The sequence below is a fragment of the Lissotriton vulgaris genome, chromosome 2_1 (assembly GCF_964263255.1).
Source record: "Lissotriton vulgaris chromosome 2_1, aLisVul1.2, whole genome shotgun sequence".
In the NCBI taxonomy this organism is placed as follows: domain Eukaryota; kingdom Metazoa; phylum Chordata; class Amphibia; order Caudata; family Salamandridae; genus Lissotriton; species Lissotriton vulgaris.
In genome coordinates, this window is record NC_141687.1 from 1,442,909,308 (window position 1) to 1,442,921,551 (window position 12,244).

The 12,244-nt window shown below is 47.8% G+C and overlaps 1 protein-coding gene across 1 annotated transcript in view; it reads left to right on the forward strand.

Moving 5' to 3' along the window:
• The first annotated feature begins 1,495 nt into the window (after positions 1-1,495).
• The window catches only part of LOC147732726 (NXPE family member 1-like), a 78,522-nt gene continuing 67,773 nt past the window's right edge, over positions 1,496-12,244 (forward strand). Inside the window, exon 1 of the mRNA XM_086954312.1 lies at positions 1,496-2,605. Within this exon, the coding sequence (XP_086810438.1) occupies positions 1,496-2,605 (1,110 nt within the window). The remainder of the gene's footprint in view (positions 2,606-12,244) is intronic.

Consider the following 12,244-nt stretch of genomic DNA (forward strand, 5'->3'; position numbering starts at 1 on the left):
CTTAAGAAACTTAAACCTTTTACATAAGACACCAAACCATCCAAGCGTAATATTAACGGGAGATTTTAATTGCCATTTATGCGACAAATTAAAACCTTTTAATAAAGACTGGTCAAGATGCACTTTAATGAAAGGCCCACATTTTGCACATTCAAAAGAAGGATGGGATCTAGAGAGACTAACGAAAAGGCATAACCTAACCCAAACGCTAGACCTTGTGGCATTGGGTGAACTAGGTGAACTGACACCAACATACAAAGGAAGAGGGTGCCATTCTTATATTGACTTTATCCTAGTCTCGCCCATTCTAAAAAGAAACATTAACAACACTAAAATTGAGGCCAGCAGTTTTAGTGATCATAACCCGGTCATCATTTCAATTGAAGGTTTTGATTTTAACACGCGCCCAAAGAAACCTGACATCGTGGAAAAAGCGGTGGATCAGGGAAGAAGAATTAAATGGGCAAAAATCGACGGGGATAGTTTTTACAAAAAATTATTAACGGAGGCCTCAGTTGCAATAGACAAATGTTTAGACCCAAGCGTGCGTGGGGAACGGGTGGTCAAGGCATTCGAAGAAATCGCGCGCCATGTAAACAATTCATTAACGACCACGGGACCTAACAAAACGGCCTTAAATCCCCAATGGTTTGATGCGAACTGTACCAAGGCCCTCAAAAAACTGAAGGATAGCCTCCACTGTAAACCTAGGGACAAGACCATGGTGACAAAGAACAGAGCAGAGTATAAAAAGGCTTTGAAAAAACGTAAGCAAAGCCTACAAAACCAGGCCTGGGAGGACCTAAGGGACGCTGCCGAAAGAAAAGACTCTGCAAGTTTCTGGAAAGTGATTAACTCCCCATGTTTCCAGGACCAAGGGGCACCAAAAATCACAAACATCATCTTGCCAGAACAATGGCAGACTCACTTCCACAGCCTATACAACCACTCAAGCCACTTATCCCCGGGGGATGCACCGAGGAATCATCAGCCGGCAAAGTTAGACTTCTCTCTGAAAGAAGTCGAAATGGAAATAACTGGGCTGAGTAAAAATAAGGCTCCGGGTCCGGACGGAATCCCACCAGACCTGTATCTAAGTCAACCTGACCTGTGGGCACCGTTGCTTACCAGGGTATTAAATGAGGCTGTGGTGGCAGGACTGCCTCAGTCATGGTCAACGGCGACCATAGTCCCAATTTACAAGAAAGGGAACCATGATGACCCCCAATGCTACCGACCCATCTCGCTTATAGATGTGACTGCAAAAGTACTAGGGCGAGTCATTCTACAGCGATTGCAAGACTGGGCCGAGGAACATCAAATCCTCTCGGAAATGCAATATGGCTTCAGGAAAGGTAGATCCACCACCGATCAATGTCTAAATCTATACCTCCTGATAGCCAAATATACCATCGCCGGGAAGGGGTCCATTCACATGGGGTTTATGGACCTCTCAGCGGCTTTCGACTGTGTAAACAGGAGAAAGCTCTGGAGTATGTTATTAGAACTAGGAGTGGACCAACCACTAGTGGACACCTTGCAAAATCTCCACCGGAACACCACTGCATGTGTGAGGTACAGCCAAGAGGGTAAAAAGACCGACCCCTTCACTTGCACGAGTGGAGTAAGGCAAGGATGCATCCTCGCGCCCTTTCTGTTCTCCATTTACATCAACTCGCTGGAAAAAGACCTGCTTAAACTCAAGGTGGATTCTCCTCAAATCGGTCATCGTGCTGTACCTGTACTACTCTACGCCGATGACGCGGTTTTGCTTGCTAGAACCCCCTTAGGTCTACAAAAACTGATTGACGGGTTTGTCAGGTTCATGGATAAACTGGACCTGGCAACCAATTTGGAAAAATCTTACATTATGTCAACTGGAAAATCAACAAAAGGGTCCTTTTCTTTTCACATTGGGTCACATAAAATCGATCAGGTCCAGACTTTTTCATACTTGGGGGTACTATTCGACCATCACCTTACTTTTAAACCCCTGGTTGAAAAGCATTCTACGAAACTGGCAGCCTCAGTGGGAGCCATTATGGGATACGGGCAAAGATTGGGAAAATGGTCTCCGGAACAAATCTTGAACCTGTATAGGTCAATCTGCTGTGCGAAAGTCTCCTATGGTGCAGAAGTGTGGGGCTTTCTGGATAATAAAGCTCAGCAGATTCAGATTGAAGAAAATAAATTCTTGAGGAGAATCCTGAGAGTCCCACAGAGTGTATCGGCACACATTATCCATGAAGAACTAGGAGAACTCTTCATTGAAGATAACATTAAAATTAAACCTCTCCTGGCATGGGTTAAAATATGGACTAATCCAGAGGCCGCCCTCACAAGACAAATCATTGGGGACTGCCTCAAACGAGACAAAGGCGATACCATCCCCTGGCTGAAATATGTTAAGAAATCACTAGCCGAAATCGATTGCACTAACTTCTTCAAATCCCCAGACTCCATAACACCCGAGAGCAAGACATTGGTGAAGAATCTCTTCTTGGCACAGCTTAAGCTGACAAGAGTAGAAAAAGAAAATCGTAAACTTACAAATTCCACCTATAATGAACTTACAGCAAAGCATGGCATGGAACCTTATTTAAGGGTCATGTCTAATGCCCAGGACCGCTTTGTCATGACACGTTTTAGACTAAACATGCTTCATCATCTCCTCGCGGTCCCGGCTGGGTTCACCCACACACTGGCGGAGAAGGGTACCTGCGGCTGCGACCACAGGTCTCCGCAGGATACCCTTCACTTTGTCTTATTGTGCCCATTTTACACCATGCCAAGACGCAAGTTCCTGGTGGGGATCTTGAAAGACTTAAAATTCAAACATGCAAGATTGGCTTTGAGATTCTTACAGGAAGCGGAGGATGCTTACACTCTCTTTTGCACCATAAACTTTATCCGTGTAGCAATAAGACTAAGAAACATCAGAGAAACTGGTCCCTAACACCTGCTCGCTCCCCTGATGATTTAAAATGCACGAACATTCAAAACAATGATTCCCTTCTTTTTATAGAGTGTAAAATAATTTTAACATTTATACCTTTTTATGGAAAATTTATTGACGTTTTTTAAAAAAGACATTTTTTATGTGTGTACTTTGTATCTGTGCTTTTATGGTGTCTTTTTAAGAACCGAATAAAGATTATAAATAAATAAAGTCAATGGGAGAGATTGGTCTTTCAGTTGTGAAAAACTACAGTACGAATGTATCATTACCAAGACATGCAAAACCTAAGCACTCATGTCCTACTTTTTAAATCCAATGCACTCTGCCCTGTGAGCCTCTCAGGTGTGACTTATAGGTATTGACAAGCATTGGCATAGCCAATAGGTCTCACCTTTTGGCTCTTATAAGTGTTTAGCCATGCATCACATTATCCTGGGTACTGTACCCCCAGGGATTGAAGAGCATTAGCAAAGCTGTACTGGTCACCTGTTTGCTTTTCCTTGCTATATTTGGGTGTTAAACTGGTGCTAATGAGGTGCAACCAATGTCCATTCAGTGTTACCAAGTTTAAAAAGGACGAAATAATGAATAAGTAAAAAAAAAACTGAAGTGTAAGACTTCACGTTTACATTTATTGCATCCTAAATACGAAGTAAATGTAAATGTGAAGTCTTATACTTCAGTTTTTTTAACTTACAAGGTCCCAAAGGTGAGATCTTTTGGCTATGTCAATGCTTGTTGTTTTAGTGAACCTCTCGTGGAGTGCAGAACTCTGATGTCGTTGTTTGTGTTTGCAAACTTTACCACTCCTAAAGAAATGCGAATTATGGAAATTAGTTGGCGAGATCTGTGTAAAATCATCCTCGAGTAAAACCGATCGCGATGCTGCTTGCGTGTGGCATCACTTGCCTGAATGCTGATATAAGCCTCTGCCTGCACTCCCTGGCTCATCTCTTTGGCATCTCCGCAATGAGGAAGCAGCAGCCGTTGCTCCCCAGGCATTACTAATAGTTTTTCCCGTGGTGATTGAATCGTCAAGTGTGCGCTTCGCATGTTGCAATGTATTTTACCATACTTTAGAACTACTACTACCAACATGCTAGGTGCACACTTGATGATTCAATCGCCACGGCAAAACCTATTAGTAACGCCTGGGGAGCAACGGCGGGTGCTTCCTCATTGTGGAGATGCCGAAGAGATGAGCCCGGTAGTGCAGGCAGAGGCTTACATCAGCATTCAGGCAAGTGATGCCACACGCAAGCAGCATCACGATCGATTTCTCGCCAACTAATTTCCATAATTTGCATTTCTTTAGGAGCAATAAAGTTTGCAAACACGAACAACGACATCAAAGTTTTGCACTCCACGAGAGGTTCACTAAAACAACAAGCCTAGTGAAGCACTCATGCTTGTGCTGGCATCTACGAGAGCGAGCAGGCCAGCTGTTTTCAATTAGCACACTTGCTGCTGCTCACTACCTCAAGGTGGATGCCAGCACAAGCACGAGTGCTTGAAAAGAGCTGACCAATTTCTAAAGGTCATCTCCTATATCAGCGCATGCATGCTGCCTAGGCGAGACCCAAAAAGGACCGTTTAGGCCTAGCAAAAGGTTTATTTTGCCTGATCAAAATTGCAGTGTAAAACTGTGCTACAGGCTGCAGTGGCAGGTTGGAGACATGTTTTAAATGACTACTATATTGGGTGGCACAATGAGTGCTGCAGGCCCATTAGTAGCATTTAATTTACAGGCCCAGGATCCATGTATTGGCCTGCTACACTGGGAACACCTCCAACAATAAAGTGAAGAACCTTGGCTTCTGGCTCGATTCCACCTTGTATATGAAGCCACATGTGACCAGAGTAGCCCCCACATGCTTTGCTATGATGAAACGGCTTAAGAAGATTCTATGGATACTTCCTCTCTCTTCCCAGAGAACAGTCATCCAGGCCATGATATTATCCAGACTCAATTATGGCAATATTCTATACCTAGGGGCTGGCAAGGCAACGTTGAGACGCTTGCAGGTAGTCCAGAACTCCTCTGCAAAGCTTTTGTTTTGCCTCCTTAAACATTCCTCAGCATCTGGGCTGGGCTTCTTTGCCAACGGCACTGGCTTCCAGTGGATAAGCGAATACATTTAAAAGCTCTCTGATATATGTACAAAATGTCAGTGGTGTAGCAAGGCGGGAGGGGGCGGTGCTCCCCGGGTGACAGGAGTTTGGGGGCAGCAGACTCCCCCCCGCTCTTACCTGCAGCTGCACGGTGCGGCAAACGCTGTATTTGTTCACCACCACCTCCCCCGCTCTTACGGCTGCCACAGGCGGTAAAGCCTAGAACCGCCTCAGGCGACAGAAGGCCTAGCTATGCCACTGCAAAATCTGTGCCTGTTGAGGCTCGCGGTATTTGCAAAATCTGCCATCTCCTTACCATCCTGCTTGTACTTTGTGCTCATTCAATCAATCTCTTTTTGCAGTTCTGAGAGTCAAACTCACCTTAATGGTTGGCCGATCATGTTCCTTCCTTGGAACTAAATTATGGAACTCCCTTTCCAAATCCTTGATATGCTGCACCTCCCTCTCCAGCTTCCACAAACAATTATTGACTTTGCTCTTTTAGCTCCTTCAGACTCGTCTACTTAAAACAAAAGTAATGGGAAACCCTAGTGGATAGTAACTTGCTTTATAAGCACTGAACAATAATAATAATGATAATAATTAACGATTTACTAGGAACTTATAAGTAAATTAATTATGCCACTTAGCAGTAGGCCAGATTTACCATGTTTTATGGAGTTTAGCACTGGCTAGCAGAGGCCTTAAGTCAACAATAACAAATTCAGCAAACAGGATTTGTGAAGGCAAAAAGTTTAGGGGAATTCCATACCAAGGATGACAGCTTTGACAGGAGGCCTATGTTCCCTCTGCTGGAGGACAAAAGCATTCACTTGGCCCATCAAGGTCACAAGGGGCCTGGAATCTGATTCTGAGCTGAGCTAGAGAAATATGACAATTCTGGATGACCAATAAGATGTACATGTATTTCCTTAGGAACTAAACATTCAAAGTTGGCGTGCATGTTCCACCACAGTTCAAATCCACCTCACTGAACTGTGTAGACGTAAGTTGAGCAAAACTACACTTTAAGGCAGATTTCCCCTATGTGTATAATACAGTGATATTGCAAATACATCAGTAAACCCTACTGACCTATCTATGAGTGCCCACTAATATTAGGCCTACCCAGCTCAACATCTATCCTTGCAGAATCCCATTAGCTGCAGGATACCGGTGCACAATTACTGGTTTAAGCCCAATGGTAGTCTCACACACACAATCTGACACATGTGCATAAGCGTGTGCCCCTTAATTAGCTGCTTCACAGCTGCCCTATCTTTAAAATGCGAACACTGACAGTCAACATGTACTATGTAACTACCATGAGTAAGAGACTGGTAGTGAGACTCACCTACTGTAAAGTACCAAAAACTGGGTGATCAAAAAGCAAATAATCTGGGCGGGGCCAAAAGGGGTCAACCCATTTTGAAACACCCACCTGCAGAAGCTTGGGAAAGAACTAGCCATCACTCATAGGTACTCTTTCCTAATCAGCGGTAACAAGTGTCAATGAGCGCTAACCAGGCACACCATTCGCCAACTCTCCACCGCCATAGGTATCTTACACTGGCCTTCTGACACCAAGACCACCTACCTAACTCAACAATAAGGCCACCTCTCCCGAAAGGGAGCCCAGGCTGCAAAATGAGCCCTCCTGGTTTTAAGTCAGATGCATCCAAGACACTGACTGCCTGCATGGCTTGAGTAGGACCAGACCCAGCCTTGCTCTGGATTATGCAACACTCGACAGTTCTAAAACCCGTTCCACAGGTCACAGGCTGTTTCCTGTCTGGAGAATATACAACCCAGTACCCTCACTCATCCAAGTCCCTACAACCTAAAGATGCAGTTTTAGGTCCTTCCCAGGACCTCTGACCCTTACCCACAGTGCTTATGCTGGGCTTTACAACAGTCACCACTCTTGCATGATGACTGCCTTTCCTAAAGAAAGAACAGCCCACTCAAAACTCTTGGTACTCTCCTGACTGAGGCGCACCCTTGATACCTTGTCCTGGGTCTCAAACACCATAGTCCATACCTGTGAACCCGGGGGTCAAGCAAAAGTCACCCACCACCATACTGGCGGTGTCTGGACGATTGAGGTCTCCTGCCAGGCAAACCTGCTGAACACTCCTGTCAGGTTGCTCCACACAGGAAGCAGCCTGAGAACCTGGATTTCCCTGTTCTCTGTGTCAAGGACAGAGTCTAAACCCTCCAATTTAGGAACTCTCAAACTTCTCTCGGTCTTAGGAAGACTGATGTCTCCCGATGGAACCATCCGGGGAAACTGGATCCCCCTGTTCTCCTTGGATATACGGTCTATCCAACACAAGAGTACACAAGCCTTACATAGTCTTAGGGAGGCCAATGCCTCTCTAAGGAAGAACTAGAGGCCCCTCCTCTCAGCAGAACCACCCACGTAAACCACCCTGGAAAAATAGATCCAACTTTCCTCCATGATGAGAACAGGGTCCATATAACACTCTATGAACTCTCAACTCCCTAAGGATGACTTAGGAGTGTTTAATATGGGCATCAGGTCGGCCTTACCCAAAACCCATTCACTGCAGGCATTGGCCTGGCCTACCTGCAGTCAAACAAGAAACCAACTAGGGACCCTTATTATCCCTCATGCTAAATTTGACAGGTGACCCAGTAGGAACACGCTGTCGCCTGGGGCATCATTTCTACCAATGGTACACCCAAACTGCACCCTTCAGAAGTCCTCTGCAGACTACCCTTCTGCGACAGTCCTGGACCAAAATGTCTAGCACCAACCCAGACTGATTCACTGGGACCCTTCACTCAAGATAGGCCCATCTGGCCACCTGGCAGGACCTCTGCCTTATACTGCATCTCCATAGGGGCTGCACTCACCAGCCAAACCAAAGCCTGGCAAGCCAGGACTTCAAGGGGCTTCAGGGATGAACCTCAAGGCTGGTACACATAAAGTGCAAAAGCCAGGAGTACACTAAGGCAGAGTCTCTTTAACCGGACCTTCTGACAGCTTAGAGCAACAAACGAGTAGTGAGACTCACCTACAGTAAGCGTCCAAAAACTGGATGATCAAAAAGTAAAGCATCTGGATGGACTAAATTGGTAGCACCCCTTTTGCTATCCTAGCTTGTTTCATAGTGGTTTTGCGCATTGTCAAAGCAATGACTTGGTGAAGAAATGGAACCATTATACAAACCAGATACAATATATTTTATTTATACTTTGACAGCCCGGTGCATTATCCAACTCTTTGCTGCATTACAATAGCTGGTGTGCAAACTGAGAATGTGGAAGTTGCAGGTGGAGTGTGCGATGCGCCAAACTCCAGCATATCACTTTGTCTTTCTTGCTCCTAATGCAATCTGTTTTTGCTGGTGCATACTAGTGCTTCTATTAAGGCCACCAATTGTCCATACTAGATTATTTTTGCTGTACTTGAGCTGCTACAGCAAATCAAAATAAGGATACCAGCTTAACTTTTAGCCTCCATTTTCAAAACTCTTCACATGCCTTTTAAAAGTTTCATTTTTGCTTTTATTTATATCTTTACTTCATTTATCTGTTAATATTTATTTTGTAAACAGATGTGGACTCCGATTAGGAATCATGGACCCTCTGGTGTAGGGCATTGTTATGCGTTGCACATTTTTTTGCATTTTTCTCTTAGATCTTGTAGAGAGAGGACCCAGGAGTGGCTGATATCTTATCCCTCCTAATAGTGCCTTTTCAAAATCCAAAGCAGGCAGCTCACTGGCATGTCAGTGCTTTATTGTTTAAACATGCATAGCACAATCTAAGGTGGGGTAACAGTGAAACAGAGCACTTTTTCTGAGCATCCCTCCTCTCTGGAATCCACCCATCTTTCTCCACCTGCATAGATTTATTTTTTAACTAATGCTCCCCAGTGTCCTGATAGACTCTGACATACAGATGATTGTCCCTGAATTAGCAGCAGTCTGCACTGTCTCTGGGAGGCAAAACTGAGGCTGTCACATGTACACACTACTCTATTTCTTCTCATGCATGTCAAAGTGTGGATCTTAAATCTGACCCATTGCAAACTAAGGGTCATATTTACGAGCCCCTGTGTGTCGCTTTTTCGCCACACATTGTGGTGCATGAGCGATGCAAATTAAAAATTAGATTTATGAAGCCCCACAAGGCTACTTGGCTTGGCCCTGAGTGGCTTCATAAATCTCGAGTAATGCAGCACAGCACAAATCACTGCTTTGCATTACTCTGCACCAGGGAGGTATTTCCATGGGCGTTGCTTGGGTGTGCCCAAGCAACAACCAAGGATTTTGATGCTTTTCCAGAGTCACAAGAACTTGTAAACCTGGAATGTGCCAAAAAGATACGCCTCCCCAAGTCAGGAGAAAAGAGGAGTAATATGTTTATTTCTCTTCGATTGGTTCTCTTTCTATATGCAGCATTCTGCATTTCAGAAAAAGCATCAAGGGATTGTTTTTGTGCATGAATGTGCCCCTTCAACACAATCCTCCTTGCAACACAGGCACCCTTGCGTAGGCGCTCGGCAATCAAAAGGGCTTTCAGCGCAGTAGAAAAGAATGGAAGGCACCGTATTGCCTTAAATAAGGCACATTCCTAACCTTCCCTGTCATGCAGCTTTGCACTACATGATTTGTCCAAAAATATGACACTTAGAGCTTCTATCAACTTCACCTGAATGATAGCAGGCTCAGAGACAATGATTGGGATGGCTACGGAACCGGCCTGATTGTGTTCTTTGGGCCTCAAATGGTGTCTCAGGACACCCCCGCACCGCACGGCCCCCCAGCTGTGTCTGTGCCTCTCGCTGCTGCTCACAATCTGCCGTTTTGCCTGTCTTGCTTGTCTTTCCCCAGCTCGTCGCTGGGACTGCCTCACTGTTTTTCCCCCACTGTATCACTGTAATTTTGTGCATTGTGTGCCCCGCGCTGCTGCTCACGATCTGCCGTTTTGCCTGTCTTGCTTGTCTTTCCCCAGCTCGTCACTGGGACTGCCTCACTGTTTTTCCCCCGCTGTATCACTGTAGTTTTGTGCATTGTTTCCTGTTTCGCCTGTCTCCCCTGGTTAGCCCCACTCCCCGCCGCCGTGATCTCTCGGCCCGCCCCCTTCTTTTCTGTGTCCTCCCGGCTCCCGCCTCCCAGCTGCTCCTCCCTCCCACTTGTCCTTAAATTGAGACCGCGCGGCGCAGGTGAGTGTGACCTGTTCTCAGGACACCCCCCTACCGCACGGACCCCCAGCTGTGTGTGTGCCCCTCGCTGCTGCTCACGATCTGCCGTTTTACCTGTCTTGCTTGTCTTTCCCCAGCTCGTCGCTGGGACTGCCTCACTGTTTTTCCCCCGCTGTATCACTGTAATTTTGTGCATTGTGTGCCCCTCACTGCTGCTCACGATCTGCCGTTTTGCCTGTCTTGCTTGTCTTTCCCCAGCTCGTCGCTGGGACTGCCTCACTGTTTTTCCCCCACTGTATCACTGTAATTTTGTGCATTGTTCCTGCCTCACTGTTTTCCCCCGCTATATCACTGTAGTTTTGTGCATTGATCCTGTTTCGCCTGTCTCCCCTGGTTAGCCCCGCTCCCCGCCGCCGTGATCTCTCAGCCCGCCCCCTTCTTTTCCGTGTCCTCCCCGCTCCCGCCTCCCAGCTGCTCCTCCCTCCCACTTCGCCTTAAATGGAGTCCACGCGAACGCGCAACGGTCGCGCCGATTGTGCGCCGAAGGCGCGCCAAAGGCAAGCCCGTCTGCGCCTGGAACCCGCCCAGCGCCAGGACCCCTGGCCCCCGACGACACCTGCCCACACGACGGACCTACGACGCCGCCTCCCTCCACGCACTCAACGCCGGCCGAACCCCCGCCTGCTACCGAGCCACCCCGAAACGCACCCACGGACCCTTCACCTGCCACACATGCAAATTCACCTGCCTCCGGACCTGCACCGCACCCACCAAGCCAAGCACCAACAACAGCCACCTCAAGTGTATCCTGCTCAACACCCGCTCCGTCCACAGGCACGCCATCGAACTCTGGAACCTGCTCGACACAACTTCATCAGTCGTCGCCTTCCTCACAGAAACCTGGATGAACGGCTCCTCTGCACCCGACATCGCCATCGCCATCCCAGACGGATACAAGATCACCCGGAGGGACCGCGTCAACCAGACGGGAAGAGGCATCGCCATCGTACACAAGAGCACCATCCGCATCACGACCGACTCCAACGACACCTTCCCCGCCGCCCAACACCTCCACTTCCAGATACACACCGACCCATAGATGACCCTCAGAGGCACCCTCGTCTACAGACCCCCGGGACCACGCACACAATTCAGCGAAGACATCACAGACTCCATCAGCCCGCACGCCCTCCCCTCCGCTGACTACATCCTCCTAGGGGCCACAACTTCCACCTGGAGAACAGCAAGGAGCACAACACCGCCGCCCTGCTGGACAACCTCGCCAACCTCGGATTCAAGCAACTGGTCAACACCCCACCCACTACGCCCGACACACGCTTGATCCCGTCTTCTCATCCAGCAAGCACATCACCTTCAGCCACTCCACCGGACGTCACTGGACCGACCACAGCCGCGTCCACTTCAGCTTCAGAAGAACCACGACCCACCACCACCCGCAACAGGTGCCTCAGAGGAGCTGGAGCAAGATCACCACTGAGCACCTCACCACTTCCCTCAGCCAGAACCCACCCGCCAGCACAACGGACCCCAACGAAGCAGCCCGCAACTTCACACAGCGGCTGACCGCCTGCGCAGACGACCTCGCGCCACTGAAGAACCCTCCCAGCAGACTCAGAAGCAAGAAAGCCTCCTGGTTCACCAACAAACTCAAGGACTCCAAGAAGAACTGCCGCACCCTCGAGAAAGCCTGGCTCCTCAACCAGACCACAGACAACATGACCGCCCTCAAACAAGCCACCCGCAAGCACCACCAGCTTCTCCGCACCACCAAGAAGAGATCACTGAAGGAACGACTGGACAACAACGCCCACGACAGCAATGAACTCTTCAACATTGTCAAGGAGTTCTCCAACCCTAGCACCGGCAACAACGACATCACTCCTTCACAAGACCTCTGCGACTCTCTCGCCTCATTCTCCCACCGCAAGATCGCTGACATCCACAACAGCTTTGGCGCACCATCCACGCACCCAACC